Genomic DNA, 18,615 nt, shown 5'->3' on the forward strand with positions numbered 1-18,615 from the left:
ATGGTCCCTAATTCACAGTAACTCTTTACGTCTCCATAGAAATTTGCTTGGGGGGCGGGGGATATAGGTAAAAACAATGCATGAAATTTAAACAAAATAAAAGTAAAAGTAAAAACTCCTATTCAACGCCAGATATGTACAGCTAGTCAAAAAATAACTAACATTGCGTTATATTTCCAGTGTATAATATACTTTATTGTACGCTCATATTTGTTAACATTGGGCATCGGTGACCTTCCATGGTTCAAGACAAGTCTGTTTTTCCTGAGAAAAAAACAAACCATCTGAGCAGGCCTTTGGCGAGTTGGCTCCACCTTGACATTCGTAAAATCTGCGACAGTCATCATCATGAGCAATCAGATGTGTCCCAATCCGACGACATTTTTCACTGATCGCTGCAAGTTGCTCTGTAAAAGGATAAAATAGTTTAATTTTTTAATAAGATTAAAATATTAAGAAATAATATAATACGTAAAAAGAATATGGACGAATATAAAGTGTGATTCAATACATAACTTTGATAAAAATATGAGTAAATTTTTTTAAATCATTAAAATATTTTCCAACCACCAAATTTTTACAAAACCTCAATCTTTTTTTTTATTTGACTATTTTATTTTAGCTGGAGATGTGGCATCCTACTGGATGACAAACATTCACACACTATCTCATACATTCTAACTGAGAAATCGTTTTAAAATGATTACCTCCCTTTAAGGGTAGTTATTTCTATCTCTCTTGCACTTGGTTCACCAAGTATATTTGACAGGTAGTTTTTTATTCCTTTTCAGGGGTCCGGTTGCTCTTATAATTACTGGAATGATGGAGCTTTTCCAAAATTACATTTTTTTTTATTTTGAAGTTGTGTAATTAATAATCAATATTGTGTGTGTGTGTGTGTGTGTGTGTGTGTGTGTGTGTGTGTGTGTGTGTCCTAAATCTCTTGATTAAACAACAGTGATGACTCCTGTTTGTTTCTTTTTTTATCCATCCTTTCGAGTTTGTGGGTCAATGATCTAATGTTCTGCTTAAGTGTGACCAGGAACTCGCCATATCTACAAGCGTTTTTAACTCATGATTCCTCATTAAGTAAGAGTAGAGTTATTGTTCTTTGATCAAATATGCATAAAAAATGCTACCCAAATATATGAATATATGTGTGTGTGTAACGAGAGAAAGAGAGATGGACATGGAGGCTTGGCGTTAAATGTGATGGTTTCGATTCTAGCTGATGACACCCAAGTATATTTTAACACATATATATATATATATATATATATATATATATATATATATATATATATATATATATTAGGTAAAATATAACATTCAATAGAGAATTGGCTCTGTAATAATAAATACGAAATTTGAATGAATTAAAATATATTTAAGCGTATTTACTTCTTAGTCTTTACTATACTGTTGCATATTATGTTATTTCCTCAGCCCGGAAATTGTCTGGTAACTCTACTAATATATATATGCACATGTATTTTGTTTCTATTCGGCGTTGACCGGGATTAATGATCAGTATGAACATTATTTCTCTTTATAGTTTGATTTTCATCGTTCTTTTGTCAGTAATGTGAAGCCCCTTCTTACTAAAATCACAGTCTTATATTTGATAAGTGCGGTGGGTGGCTCAGAGTAACTTTTGTTATATCGGTTTTGTCTGGGAGCAATAACATACTTTCTCTTCATAGTTTGCTTTTAACGATACTTTTGACAGTTTTGCCGAAGGTCCCCTTACTAACCTTACATCCATCAGTTTACTGTCCATTTTGTATATTGACGTGTGTTGAACGACAAGTAGAAATTGACTTTCAAACTAACCTATCTCTGCCCAGGTCTTTATTTATTTCTTGTCCATCCTTATCACTTCCTCACATATTTTCCTTGGGATTTCCCTGTGGACTGACTCTGCTGTTTCACTTTTTCTACATCTACAAACAACTAGTAAAAAAGGCATGACCCTTTCAAACATTGAAACGCAAGATATACCATATATACAAGATACCATATATACGGGTGTCTTTGTAATCATTCTTGCACTTGTGTTTTACAAATAGACTTACTATATTCTTGAGAAATCGGGCGACTTCCGCATACTACGTCCTCCGGATATTGACATGTAAAATTTGTGGAGGAGAAAAAAAGACCTTTCGGGCAGATTTGAAATCCAAGTGAAGTGCCATTAAAGCAACTGATGAGCCGTGCACAATCTTCCGGGTCTGGATTATTGCCGTTACGGTTTGACGCACATCGAGGATCATCTGTAAAAAATAAAGTCGTGATTAAAATAAAAATGGAATAAGAAATACGCTGTGGTTTTCTTGAAGCATTGTTTATCGGATAAAAGGTGTGTTTGAAGGCTTGTCAATGCAGGAATTACTCAGTCGTTGTAAAAGGATAAATAAATAAATAAAAATAATAATTCGATAATACTTTTTAATTATTTACCTGATTATAGATGGTATATTCCGATTGTAGGTGGCATTATTCTCAAATATTTTCGAGAGCAGCTCTCATTCTCAAGGAGAGTAACGTTGATCGCATAAGAGATGGATTTGGGTATAAGTATCACTTACTATATACTATCTATTCATCTATTCAGTGCGGCCGTAGCCGAGATTGAACTCACTACACGAGTTTGTAGCGTAATTTAAATCTTGTCAGTATCTGAATACTTGATGCTTCGCCAGGGCTATCAAGGGTATTTTTTATCGTGACGCCATCACTAGATGGGGTGCCTACCACGGCTTAAGAGAGGCTCATCTACACTCGAGAGAAGGATAGACCGCTCCAGTTTCTCAACCTGATATTTTACATACAGCGCCTCGCCTTCTCAAATGGTCACCCCTCCGGTACTGGCCAGACTCAACATTGCTTAACTTCGGTGACCTAGCGATAACCGGTGTGTCAATGTGATTGTGCCGTAAACCATCTATAATCAGGTAAATAAATAAAAAATATATTATTGAACTATTATTTTTATTTATTTATTTATCTGTTTACAATAAATGAATAATCCCTGCATTGACAAGCCTTCAAACACACCTTTTAATAAAGAGAATATTTATGCAAAATAGATCGTAAACAAAATCATTCGCAAATATGAATTCAGTTACAATATATGTAACACTCACACTTGAGCTTGTGTCTATTCTCCTAGAGAGGTTGTAAATAAACTAATGAGAACCTGATCCAAGGCTGTCAGATGTAGTTTATCGAACCCACAGTGTCTGAATATACCATGTATATAACAGATACTGCCACTTCGCGTCAGAGTAAACCTTAAAGTAATGGTAACTAAGACGTAACTGTACATTTTCCAAATCTCTCCAAGTGGGGCTTTAACGGCAAAAGCATTTTTAAATGGTATTGCCAGAACATGATAGAAAAAGAGAGACAGAGAGTTACATAATTAGTGTCGTGTTTTATTTTTAGTCGCATGCAAGCGACTCTATAAGTCACTCCGTCGGTCTGTCGGTCGGTCGGTCTGTCCGTAACACTTTGGTGCTTGGCCTTTTGGTTAAGATCAAAGGTCTGTTGTTAATAGATGCTGTTCTTAGCTTTTTAAGCTTTTCCTGGGCTTTTGGACAAGATCAAAGTGTTTTGTAAATTAGAATTTTGCTTTTAATTTATTTTAATTTTACATTGAATTATTTTGATTGTAATTTTCATTTTCAGGAAATAAATTATATATAAAGATCAAAGTGTAGTATCTGTTCCGGCAGATACCGCAAGCAAAGACCATATGTGGGGGCAACCCCACATATAAGACCTTGATCAATGTAGGGGCAACTCTTCATACCAATTGTCACTATCCAGCTCCCCTACTCCCCGGGCAGCTGGTCTTCATTTCCCCTTCACTCCTCACATTAAAATCGGCTTTGTGCCTAATTTGCTCGATGAGGGAGCAAATAAATACCCTTTTCTTGGCCTTTTGGCCAAGATCAAAGTGTAGTATCTGTTCCGGCAGATACTGCAAGCAAAGACCATATGTGGGGGCGACCCCACATATAAGACCTTGGTCAATGTAGAGGCAACACTTCATACCAATTGTCATTATCCAACTCCCCTACTCCCCGGGGAGCTGGTCTTCATTTTCCCTTATCTCCTCAAATTAAAAATCGGCCTTGTGCCTAATTTGCTCGGTGTGGTAGCAAATAAATACCATTTTCTTGGCCTTTTGGTCAAGATCAAAGTGTAGTATCTGTTCCGGCAGATACTGCACTTAAGATAATTTGTACCAGTCAATGGAGGAGAAACCCTCTATACTGGGACAATTATTATTTTTGGTAACCAGAGTGACCCCTTTTAGGGGAGCTGGTTTTTACCTCACATTAAAAACGGCCTTGTGCCTAATTTGCTCAGTGGGGGAGCAAATAAACACCATCTGTTCTTACTACATCTGTACTTATGTTTGTAACTTTGTGATATAAAGTGGGGGATCACTTTTCTGTATTAATTTAATGTAAAATGATCACCCACTTTACAACCAGTCAGTCTCAAAGCCATTCAAGTCATTCTCCAGATCATGCAAGTTGTTTTTGAAGGATTCCACGTATTTTTAAGCATTCAATTCATCCTTAAGTTCATTAAAGTCATTCTAAGTCATATGCTTTTTATTTATTTAAGTCATTTAAGCCCATTTTTCGGTCATTTTAGTTTATCTTTAAGAATTTGATGTCAATCCTACATTCACGCATTCATTCATTACACAAGAGCACGCGACTAATGGCTATCGGCCTTGTTTTAAACTAGCGCAGTTACTTTCAGTATAATCGTGCGAAACATTTACCAGTTTCATCCTAAGATTTAAAAATACTCGTGAAAAGGAAAAGATAACACGAAAAGTTAACTTTGCATTTACGTGTTATTTTAAAAATAGATAGCACACCAAAAGTTACGCAAATTCATCCAGTAGTTTTTGTTAAAAAAAAAAAAAAAACATTTCATCGGTGAAATCTCATCGAACATTTTCGGCGTTAATAAGGTCAAGGGACATAAATAAAACTTTAATTCAAACAAAGAAAGAGTCAACAAACCCTACCTCATGTTAAGAATGGTTTTCCAAATTTGCATGATGATGATGTGATTTGATTTTTTAAAGCAATAACATTGAATGAATTTGCGTAAAATTTAGTGTATAGTCATTTTCTAACCTAACAGGTATATACACAGTGTAATTATAATTTTTAAATATATAGGGGTGATACTGAAGAATCACCAATATTGCCTTAAAAATGTCTTCTCATATTAAAACAAGGCAATGTATATTACATTTATTCAATTTGGCGATTGTTAAGAATAGGTATCCATAAATTTGCAGTCGTCATGTAAAAAGTTCTTTTGACTAAAAAGTCGAATCGAGTTCCGACTTTTACAGAAATCTACAAATAAAAAAGCGTGTTACTTGGCAGACGACTATTTTGAATTAATTAGGAAAACCAAGTTCCGACTTTTACTTAAATACACAAATAAAAAGGTCTGTTACTTGGCAGATGACTATTTTTTAACCAATTAGAAACCCCAAGTTCAGCCTTATATATATTTGTAGTCGGTCGACGAAAATATAATTGTAATACAATGTGTGGAAAAATGAAAGAGAGATCCTTTTAGACAGAACAATTTTATTTTTAGCAGAACTAAAATAGATTCATCAAATTAATTCTATCAAAAAAGGACAAAAACACATAATAAAAAGAGAAAAAAATTATTATCAACGGAACTATTTTGTTTGGTAATATAATTGATTTTAAATTCTTTCACATACCATTTTTATATGTACAATTACTTGTAATAAAGGATTCCCTTTTTCTTTAGCAATAATGTTGCAAAACAAATCATTAACAATGTATCTTGCAATAATGTTCAATAAAAATATATCTTATTTTGCAATAATGTTCAATAAAAATATATCTTATTTTGCAATAATGTTCAATAGAAAGATATCTTATTTTGCAATAATGTTCAATAGAAAGATATCTTATTTTGAAATAATGTTCAATAAAAATATATCTTATTTTGCAATAATGTTCAATAGAAAGATATCTTATTTTGCAATAATGTTCAATAGAAATATATCTTATTTTGCAATAATGTTCAATAAAAATATATCTTATTTTGCAATAATGTTCAATAAAAATATATCTTATTTTGCAATAATGTTCAATAAAAAGATATCTTATTTTGCAATAATGTTCAATAGAAAGATATCTTATTTTGCAATATTGTTCAATAGAAATATATCTTATTTTGCAATAATGTTCAATAAAAATATATCTTATTTTGCAATAATGTTTAATAGAAAGATATCTTATTTTGCAATAATGTTCAATAAAAATATATCTTATTTTGCAATAATGTTCAATAGAAAGATATCTTATTTTGCAATAATGTTCAATAGAAAGATATCTTATTTTGCAATAATGTTCAATAGAAATATATCTTATTTTGCAATAATGTTCAATAAAAATATATCTTATTTTGCAATAATGTTCAATAAAAATATATCTTATTTTGCAATAATGTTCAATAGAAAGATATCTTATTTTGCAATAATGTTCAATAGAAATATATCTTATTTTGCAATAATGTTCAATAAAAATATATCTTATTTTGCAATAATGTTCAATAAAAATATATCTTATTTTGCAATAATGTTCAATAGAAAGATATCTTATTTTGCAATAATGTTCAATAGAAAGATATCTTATTTTGCAATAATGTTCAATAGAAATATATCTTATTTTGCAATAATGTTCAATAAAAATATATCTTATTTTGCAATAATGTTCAATAGAAAGATATCTTATTTTGCAATAATGTTCAATAAAAATATATCTTATTTTGCAATAATGTTCAATAAAAATATATCTTATTTTGCAATAATGTTCAATAGAAAGATATCTTATTTTGCAATAATGTTCAATAGAAATATATCTTATTTTGCAATAATGTTCAATAAAAATATATCTTATTTTGCAATAATGTTTAATAGAAAGATATCTTATTTTGCAATAATGTTCAATAAAAATATATCTTATTTTGCAATAATGTTCAATAGAAAGATATCTTATTTTGCAATAATGTTCAATAAAAATATATCTTATTTTGCAATAATGTTCAATAGAAATATATCTTATTTTGCAATAATGTTCAATAAAAATATATCTTATTTTGCAATAATGTTCAATAGAAAGATATCTTATTTTGCAATAATGTTCAATAAAAATATATCTTATTTTGCAATAATGTTCAATAGAAAGATATCTTATTTTGCAATAATGTTCAATAGAAATATATCTTATTTTGCAATAATGTTCAATAGAAAAATATCTTATTTTGCAATAATGTTCAATAAAAATATATCTTATTTTGCAATAATGTTCAATAGAAAGATATCTTATTTTGCAATAATGTTCAATAGAAAGATATCTTATTTTGCAATAATGTTCAATAGAAAGATATCTTATTTTGCAATAATGTTCAATAAAAATATATCTTATTTTGCAATAATGTTCAATAAAAATATATCTTATTTTGCAATAATGTTCAATAGAAAGATATCTTATTTTGCAATAATGTTCAATAGAAAGATATCTTATTTTGCAATAATGTTCAATAGAAATATATCTTATTTTGCAATAATGTTCAATAAAAATATATCTTATTTTGCAATAATGTTCAATAAAAATATATCTTATTTTGCAATAATGTTCAATAGAAAGATATCTTATTTTGCAATAATGTTCAATAGAAGGATATCTTTTTTTGCAATAATGTTCAATAAAAATATATCTTATTTTGCAATAATGTTCAATAGAAAGATATCTTATTTTGCAATAATGTTCAATAGAAATATATCTTATTTTGCAATAATGTTCAATAAAAATATATCTTATTTTGCAATAATGTTCAATAGAAAGATATCTTATTTTGCAATAATGTTCAATAAAAATATATCTTATTTTGCAATAATGTTCAATAGAAAGATATCTTATTTTGCAATAATGTTCAATAAAAATATATCTTATTTTGCAATAATGTTCAATAGAAAGATATCTTATTTTGCAATAATGTTCAATAGAAATATATCTTATTTTGCAATAATGTTCAATAAAAATATATCTTATTTTGCAATAATGTTCAATAGAAAGATATCTTATTTTGCAATAATGTTCAATAAAAATATATCTTATTTTGCAATAATGTTCAATAGAAAGATATCTTATTTTGCAATAATGTTCAATAGAAATATATCTTATTTTGCAATAATGTTCAATAAAAATATATCTTATTTTGCAATAATGTTCAATAGAAAGATATCTTATTTTGCAATAATGTTCAATAAAAATATATCTTATTTTGCAATAATGTTCAATAGAAAGATATCTTATTTTGCAATATTGTTCAATCGAAAGATATCTTATTTTGCAATAATGTTCAATAAAAAGATATCTTATTTTGCAATAATGTTCAATAAAAATATATCTTATTTTGCAATAATGTTCAATAGAAAGATATCTTATTTTGCAATAATGTTCAATAGAAAGATATCTTATTTTGCAATAATGTTCAATAAAAATATATCTTATTTTGCAATAATGTTCAATAGAAAGATATCTTATTTTGCAATAATGTTCAATAGAAAGATATCTTATTTTGCAATAATGTTCAATAGAAAGATATCTTATTTTGCAATAATGTTCAATAAAAAGATATCTTATTTTGCAATAATGTTCAATAGAAAGATATCTTATTTTGCAATAATGTTCAATAGAAAGATATCTTATTTTGCAATAATGTTCAATAAAAATATATCTTATTTTGCAATAATGTTCAATAGAAAGATATCTTATTTTGCAATAATGTTCAATAGAAAGATATCTTATTTTGCAATAATGCCCAATAGAAAGATATCTTATTTTGCAATAATGTTCAATAAAAAGATATCTTATTTTGCAATAATGTTCAATAGAAAGATATCTTTTTTTGCAATAATGTTCAATAGAAAGATATCTTATTTTGCAATAATGTTCAATAAAAATATATCTTATTTTGCAATAATGTTCAATAAAAATATATCTTATTTTGCAATAATGTTCAATAAAAATATATCTTATTTTGCAATAATGTTCAATCGAAAGATATCCTGTTTTGCAATAATGTTCAATAAAAAGATATCTTATTTTGCAATAATGTTCAATAAAAATATATCTTATTTTGCAATAATGTTCAATAGAAAGATATCTTATTTTGCAATAATGTTCAATAGAAAGATATCTTATTTTGCAATAATGTTCAATAGAAAGATATCTTATTTTGCAATAATGTTCAATAGAAAGATATCTTATTTTGCAATAATGTTCAATAGAAAGATATCTTATTTTGCAATAATGTTCAATAGAAAGATATCTTATTTTGCAATAATGTTCAATAGAAAGATATCTTATTTTGCAATAATGTTCAATAGAAAGATATCTTATTTTGCAATAATGTTCAATAGAAAGATATCTTATTTTGCAATAATGTTCAATAAAAATATATCTTATTTTGCAATAATGTTCAATAGAAAGATATCTTATTTTGCAATAATGTTCAATAGAAAGATATCTTATTTTGCAATAATGTTCAATAGAAAGATATCTTATTTTGCAATAATGTTCAATAGAAAGATATCTTATTTTGCAATAATGTTCAATAAAAATATATCTTATTTTGCAATAATGTTCAATAAAAATATATCTTATTTTGCAATAATGTTCAATAGAAAGATATCTTATTTTGCAATAATGTTCAATAAAAATATATCTTATTTTGCAATAATGTTCAATAGAAAGATATCTTATTTTGCAATAATGTTCAATAGAAATATATCTTATTTTGCAATAATGTTCAATAGAAAAATATCTTATTTTGCAATAATGTTCAATAAAAATATATCTTATTTTGCAATAATGTTCAATAGAAAGATATCTTATTTTGCAATAATGTTCAATAGAAAGATATCTTATTTTGCAATAATGTTCAATAGAAAGATATCTTATTTTGCAATAATGTTCAATAAAAATATATCTTATTTTGCAATAATGTTCAATAAAAATATATCTTATTTTGCAATAATGTTCAATAGAAAGATATCTTATTTTGCAATAATGTTCAATAGAAAGATATCTTATTTTGCAATAATGTTCAATAGAAATATATCTTATTTTGCAATAATGTTCACTAAAAATATATCTTATTTTGCAATAATGTTCAATAAAAATATATCTTATTTTGCAATAATGTTCAATAGAAAGATATCTTATTTTGCAATAATGTTCAATAGAAATATATCTTATTTTGCAATAATGTTCAATAAAAATATATCTTATTTTGCAATAATGTTCAATAGAAAGATATCTTATTTTGCAATAATGTTCAATAGAAATATATCTTATTTTGCAATAATGTTCAATAAAAATATATCTTATTTTGCAATAATGTTCAATAGAAAGATATCTTATTTTGCAATAATGTTCAATAAAAATATATCTTATTTTGCAATAATGTTCAATAGAAATATATCTTATTTTGCAATAATGTTCAATAAAAATATATCTTATTTTGCAATAATGTTCAATAGAAAGATATCTTATTTTGCAATAATGTTCAATAGAAATATATCTTATTTTGCAATAATGTTCAATAAAAATATATCTTATTTTGCAATAATGTTCAATAAAAATATATCTTATTTTGCAATAATGTTCAATAGAAAGATATCTTATTTTGCAATAATGTTCAATAGAAATATATCTTATTTTGCAATAATGTTCAATAAAAATATATCTTATTTTGCAATAATGTTCAATAGAAAGATATCTTATTTTGCAATAATGTTCAATAGAAATATATCTTATTTTGCAATAATGTTCAATAAAAATATATCTTATTTTGCAATAATGTTCAATAGAAAGATATCTTATTTTGCAATAATGTTCAATAAAAATATATCTTATTTTGCAATAATTTTCAATAGAAATATATCTTATTTTGCAATAATGTTCAATAAAAATATATCTTATTTTGCAATAATGTTCAATAGAAAGATATCTTATTTTGCAATAATGTTCAATAGAAATATATCTTATTTTGCAATAATGTTCAATAAAAATATATCTTATTTTGCAATAATGTTCAATAAAAATATATCTTATTTTGCAATAATGTTCAATAGAAAGATATCTTATTTTGCAATAATGTTCAATAGAAATATATCTTATTTTGCAATAATGTTCAATAAAAATATATCTTATTTTGCAATAATGTTCAATAGAAAGATATCTTATTTTGCAATAATGTTCAATAGAAATATATCTTATTTTGCAATAATGTTCAATAAAAATATATCTTATTTTGCAATAATGTTCAATAGAAAGATATCTTATTTTGCAATAATGTTCAATAAAAATATATCTTATTTTGCAATAATTTTCAATAGAAATATATCTTATTTTGCAATAATGTTCAATAAAAATATATCTTATTTTGCAATAATGTTCAATAGAAAGATATCTTATTTTGCAATAATGTTCAATAAAAATATATCTTATTTTGCAATAATGTTCAATAGAAAGATATCTTATTTTGCAATATTGTTCAATCGAAAGATATCTTATTTTGCAATAATGTTCAATAAAAAGATATCTTATTTTGCAATAATGTTCAATAAAAATATATCTTATTTTGCAATAATGTTCAATAGAAAGATATCTTATTTTGCAATAATGTTCAATAGAAAGATATCTTATTTTGCAATAATGTTCAATAAAAATATATCTTATTTTGCAATAATGTTCAATAGAAAGATATCTTATTTTGCAATAATGTTCAATAGAAAGATATCTTATTTTGCAATAATGTTCAATAGAAAGATATCTTATTTTGCAATAATGTTCAATAAAAAGATATCTTATTTTGCAATAATGTTCAATAGAAAGATATCTTATTTTGCAATAATGTTCAATAGAAAGATATCTTATTTTGCAATAATGTTCAATAAAAATATATCTTATTTTGCAATAATGTTCAATAGAAAGATATCTTATTTTGCAATAATGTTCAATAGAAAGATATCTTATTTTGCAATAATGTCCAATAGAAAGATATCTTATTTTGCAATAATGTTCAATAAAAAGATATCTTATTTTGCAATAATGTTCAATAGAAAGATATCTTTTTTTGCAATAATGTTCAATAAAAAGATATCTTATTTTGCAATAATGTTCAATAAAAATATATCTTATTTTGCAATAATGTTCAATAAAAATATATCTTATTTTGCAATAATGTTCAATAAAAATATATCTTATTTTGCAATAATGTTCAATCGAAAGATATCCTGTTTTGCAATAATGTTCAATAAAAAGATATCTTATTTTGCAATAATGTTCAATAGAAAGATATCTTTTTTTGCAATAATGTTCAATAGAAAGATATCTTATTTTGCAATAATGTTCAATAAAAATATATCTTATTTTGCAATAATGTTCAATAAAAATATATCTTATTTTGCAATAATGTTCAATAAAAATATATCTTATTTTGCAATAATGTTCAATCGAAAGATATCCTGTTTTGCAATAATGTTCAATAAAAAGATATCTTATTTTGCAATAATGTTCAATAAAAATATATCTTATTTTGCAATAATGTTCAATAGAAAGATATCTTATTTTGCAATAAGGTTCAATAGAAAGATATCTTATTTTGCAATAATGTTCAATAGAAAGATATCTTATTTTGCAATAATGTTCAATAGAAAGATATCTTATTTTGCAATAATGTTCAATAGAAAGATATCTTATTTTGCAATAATGTTCAATAGAAAGATATCTTATTTTGCAATAATGTTCAATAGAAAGATATCTTATTTTGCAATAATGTTCAATAGAAAGATATCTTATTTTGCAATAATGTTCAATAGAAAGATATCTTATTTTGCAATAATGTTCAATAAAAATATATCTTATTTTGCAATAATGTTCAATAGAAAGATATCTTATTTTGCAATAATGTTCAATAGAAAGATATCTTATTTTGCAATAATGTTCAATAGAAAGATATCTTATTTTGCAATAATGTTCAATAGAAAGATATCTTATTTTGCAATAATGTTCAATAAAAATATATCTTATTTTGCAATAATGTTCAATAAAGATATATCTTATTTTGCAATAATGTTCAATAGAAAGATATCTTATTTTGCAATAATGTTCAATAAAAATATATCTTATTTTGCAATAATGTTCAATAGAAAGATATCTTATTTTGCAATAATGTTCAATAGAAATATATCTTATTTTGCAATAATGTTCAATAGAAAAATATCTTATTTTGCAATAATGTTCAATAAAAATATATCTTATTTTGCAATAATGTTCAATAGAAAGATATCTTATTTTGCAATAATGTTCAATAGAAAGATATCTTATTTTGCAATAATGTTCAATAGAAAGATATCTTATTTTGCAATAATGTTCAATAAAAATATATCTTATTTTGCAATAATGTTCAATAAAAATATATCTTATTTTGCAATAATGTTCAATAGAAAGATATCTTATTTTGCAATAATGTTCAATAGAAAGATATCTTATTTTGCAATAATGTTCAATAGAAATATATCTTATTTTGCAATAATGTTCAATAAAAATATATCTTATTTTGCAATAATGTTCAATAAAAATATATCTTATTTTGCAATAATGTTCAATAGAAAGATATCTTATTTTGCAATAATGTTCAATAGAAATATATCTTATTTTGCAATAATGTTCAATAAAAATATATCTTATTTTGCAATAATGTTCAATAGAAAGATATCTTATTTTGCAATAATGTTCAATAGAAATATATCTTATTTTGCAATAATGTTCAATAAAAATATATCTTATTTTGCAATAATGTTCAATAGAAAGATATCTTATTTTGCAATAATGTTCAATAAAAATATATCTTATTTTGCAATAATTTTCAATAGAAATATATCTTATTTTGCAATAATGTTCAATAAAAATATATCTTATTTTGCAATAATGTTCAATAGAAAGATATCTTATTTTGCAATAATGTTCAATAGAAAGATATCTTATTTTGCAATAATGTTCAATAAAAATATATCTTATTTTGCAATAATGTTCAATAGAAAGATATCTTATTTTGCAATATTGTTCAATCGAAAGATATCTTATTTTGCAATAATGTTCAATAAAAAGATATCTTATTTTGCAATAATGTTCAATAAAAATATATCTTATTTTGCAATAATGTTCAATAGAAAGATATCTTATTTTGCAATAATGTTCAATAGAAAGATATCTTATTTTGCAATAATGTTCAATAAAAATATATCTTATTTTGCAATAATGTTCAATAGAAAGATATCTTATTTTGCAATAATGTTCAATAGAAAGATATCTTATTTTGCAATAATGTTCAATAGAAAGATATCTTATTTTGCAATAATGTTCAATAAAAAGATATCTTATTTTGCAATAATGTTCAATAGAAAGATATCTTATTTTGCAATAATGTTCAATAGAAAGATATCTTATTTTGCAATAATGTTCAATAAAAATATATCTTATTTTGCAATAATGTTCAATAGAAAGATATCTTATTTTGCAATAATGTTCAATAGAAAGATATCTTATTTTGCAATAATGTCCAATAGAAAGATATCTTATTTTGCAATAATGTTCAATAAAAAGATATCTTATTTTGCAATAATGTTCAATAGAAAGATATCTTTTTTTGCAATAATGTTCAATAAAAAGATAGCTTATTTTGCAATAATGTTCAATAAAAATATATCTTATTTTGCAATAATGTTCAATAAAAATATATCTTATTTTGCAATAATGTTCAATAAAAATATATCTTATTTTGCAATAATGTTCAATCGAAAGATATCCTGTTTTGCAATAATGTTCAATAAAAAGATATCTTATTTTGCAATAATGTTCAATAAAAATATATCTTATTTTGCAATAATGTTCAATAGAAAGATATCTTATTTTGCAATAATGTTCAATAGAAAGATATCTTATTTTGCAATAATGTTCAATAGAAAGATATCTTATTTTGCAATAATGTTCAATAGAAAGATATCTTATTTAGCAATAATGTTCAATAGAAAGCTATCTTATTTTGCAATAATGTTCAATAGAAAGATATCTTATTTTGCAATAATGTTCAATAGAAAGATATCTTATTTTGCAATAATGTTCAATAGAAAGATATCTTATTTTGCAATAATGTTCAATAGAAAGATATCTTATTTTGCAATAATGTTCAATAAAAATATATCTTATTTTGCAATAATGTTCAATAGAAAGATATCTTATTTTGCAATAATGTTCAATAGAAAGATATCTTATTTTGCAATAATGTTCAATAGAAAGATATCTTATTTTGCAATAATGTTCAATAGAAAGATATCTTATTTTGCAATAATGTTCAATAAAAATATATCTTACTTTGCAATAATGTTCAATAAAAATATATCTTATTTTGCAATAATGTTCAATAGAAAGATATCTTATTTTGCAATAATGTTCAATAGAAAGATATCTTATTTTGCAATAATGTTCAATAGAAAGATATCTTATTTTGCAATAATGTTCAATAAAAATATATCTTATTTTGCAATAATGTTCAATAGAAAGATATCTTATTTTGCAATAATGTTCAATAGAAAGATATCTTATTTTGCAATAATGTTCAATTGAAAGATATCTTATTTTGCAATAATGTTCAATAGAAAGATATCTTATTTTGCAATAATGTTCAATAAAAATATATCTTATTTTGCAATAATGTTCAATAAAAATATATCTTATTTTGCAATAATGTTCAATAGAAAGATATCTTATTTTTCAATAATGTTCAATAGAAAGATATCTTATTTTGCAATAATGTTCAATAGAAAGATATCTTATTTTGCAATAATGTTCAATAAAAAAAAGTTATTAAAGATTATTTTGCAATGGTCATATGTGAGAATTTAATCTTACAGGACCCAATACCTCAGTGCCAGAAATAAGCTAAAAAAATAACAGAACTTACCGCCTCGATAAATTCCATCCGTTCTGGTTTGTCTCAAGATAAGATTGGACCGATTTTGCTGACAAGAAGCCAAGTAGTTGAATCTTTAGAGATTTGTTAATTGAATTCGAGATCGAAAGAAACACGAATAAAAAACAAAGTTCGATAATTAATTATCGGTTTTACAAGTGACTGGAATAATAATTGTAGGTGGTTAATTACCACCAACTCAAAAACATTCATCTCATAGTTGACTAGACGATTTGAAAGACGTTTAATTACGTTCTATGATACGGAGATGCATTCTTTTGGGTTGTTGACGCTTCCAGGTCTTCCGGCAACAGCTTTCTTAGAATTCAAAATTCCGCCAAAAATGAAACTCTTGTCTTCCGGCAAAAGGTTTGGCGGCAACCAATCAGCGTCCCTGTCTTATCGTGTTATTTCTAACAGTAAGCACTGAAGTTTTATTGGATACCTTAGCCTAACAAATACGTGTAACTATTATAATCTTGTAAAATCCACGCGGACATTACAAAAAAAAGTCAGCTTCTGCATGTCAACGTTGTCATGAAACATAGCATACAAAATTTACAATTAGGTTTTATTTCTTAAAGAAACAAAACACTGAGAATAAATATTTGAAGATATATAGAACTTGAAGCATAAAAACTTAAGAAAATAATTGGATTCGACATTAAGTGACCCGAAAAGGGTTGGTATGAAAAACAAGCAAACGAAATCTACGTTTCTGAATTTTTGAGATGAGGATTGGTTATTCATATTATTTGAATTCATCTTGAGTGTTCACAACGTTACAATCGCTGTAACCTCCGAACTTCAAAGACCCGTGGCGCAGTGGTTATAGTACTTGGAAAAATCAGTTGTAAAAGTGATATTCTCCTGAGTGCTGAACGTTCAATTCTCAGTGTGGACGACCGAAAAATACAATTCCGAATTACTTAGGATCTCTATCCAGTCATGGCTGATGGAACGAGAGCATGCTACCACCGTTAAGTAAATAAAGGGTTCCATTCGGAATTCCGTCCAAATTCCCGAGTTTGACAGAAACATTTTGGAGTTCGACCAGATACATCTGAAGGAGGTCTGAGGTTACATCGACCGAAACGTTGTGAAAATGACGCTCAAGATGTGAACAGTAGTTTTAAGAATCCAAATAATACGACAAACCAAATCTTAAAGAAAACGATGTTTAATCGAAAATCAATACTCACTTTCAATAAAAATCTCCACCCTATTTCCACAATTATCGAAATGGCTGCCTTTTGGTACGCACGAATAGTTGTCAACTCCGATGACCATGTTCTCTTGGCATACGATGGATTGGACCAGCTGACCAAATACACACAAGTAAGCAATGCTGCAGTTGTTCGGGTCGGTACGCCAGCTGAAAACATTCGGCGGACACTGGTAAACTGTGGACTGACCGGAACATGTAGAAAGATAATAGAGTGAAAATACAACCAAAATACAGTATTTTATCATGTTTTTTTTGTTGTTGTTTTCTTCTTGAACCTTTGTGAACTGCTAAAATAAAATTTGTTCAAAGCAAAAAATGTTTGGTCAATATATTTTTAGTGTCGAATTCAATTTCTAGCGTTAAGAATCTTCGGATGGTTAGACCAATAATTATTGATTCATATAAAGTATTTCGTTCATAGTCTAGTTTAATCTTTTGACGAAACGTTACTTCTGTAACTAGCAACTATTTTAGAACTTTGGACAGTGTCTTTCGAAATACTATTTTCACAGCGCCGGAGTGTTAATTTTATAAAGACCTGCTGGAACGGTTTCGTGCGTGAAAGCAAACAAAGGCAACCTTAAATATACATTTTTTTTAATGAAACGTATTTTTCTTTTTCAAAATGTCATACAATCGCGGACTATTTCATCGGTGTTTAACCTTTATCAAAGTTTTGACCCACCACGTGTTGTCAATACAAATACACCCTGACATTTATGCTTCAGTTTTTGGAATGTTCACAAAATGATACAAAGAAACGCATCAGATACAAAAAGCTACGTCTAATATAATGAGAAAAGTTAGCTTTCTTTTTTTCAGTATCTTTTAGTTTTTTAGTTTCATCATCGATAGTTTTCTTCCTACAAAATAGACATTTGATTCTTGTTCATCAGCTCTTTTGGTGAATTGTCGCAACACATTTCATTTGGTCAAAATCCTTCCAGAAAATATAGTAATTGGATCGGGATTATATTCAAGCAGGGGTCATCTTCGAAATTCTGTCTTTGTCAATATAGTTCCTTCAACTTCTATAGAACAAAATTAAATATATTGAAAAATGAGCGGAATGTTTTTTTAATGCAAGTAAAACACTACTGGGCAACTCTGTGAATAAATTAAGGACGAGTAATTATTGTACATCGTACTCTTTTTGTAATAATGGAAACATCTAGCATCTCATTAATACTGAAAATGGTTCAACATCATCATTTATCAGCGTCCCTGCTATTTTAACAGCGTCGGTGACCATAGCC

The 18,615-nt window shown here is 26.0% G+C and overlaps 1 protein-coding gene across 1 annotated transcript; it reads right to left on the bottom strand.

Annotated features, from left to right (window-relative positions):
- Positions 1-213: 213 nt before the first annotated feature.
- Positions 214-17,433, bottom strand: LOC145284658 (peritrophin-1-like). Its single transcript, XM_080133559.1, has 3 exons — positions 17,334-17,433; positions 2,076-2,273; positions 214-407 (listed from the first exon to the last, which is right to left on the bottom strand). The coding sequence occupies exons 1-3, from the start codon at positions 17,419-17,421 to the stop codon at positions 214-216; spliced, it is 480 nt and encodes a 159-aa protein (XP_079989685.1). The 5' UTR covers positions 17,422-17,433.
- Between the last annotated feature and the right edge of the window lie 1,182 nt (positions 17,434-18,615).

This window comes from Euprymna scolopes, chromosome 9 (assembly GCF_053919585.1).
Source record: "Euprymna scolopes isolate OS-2025 chromosome 9, ASM5391958v1, whole genome shotgun sequence".
NCBI classification, from domain to species: domain Eukaryota; kingdom Metazoa; phylum Mollusca; class Cephalopoda; order Sepiida; family Sepiolidae; genus Euprymna; species Euprymna scolopes.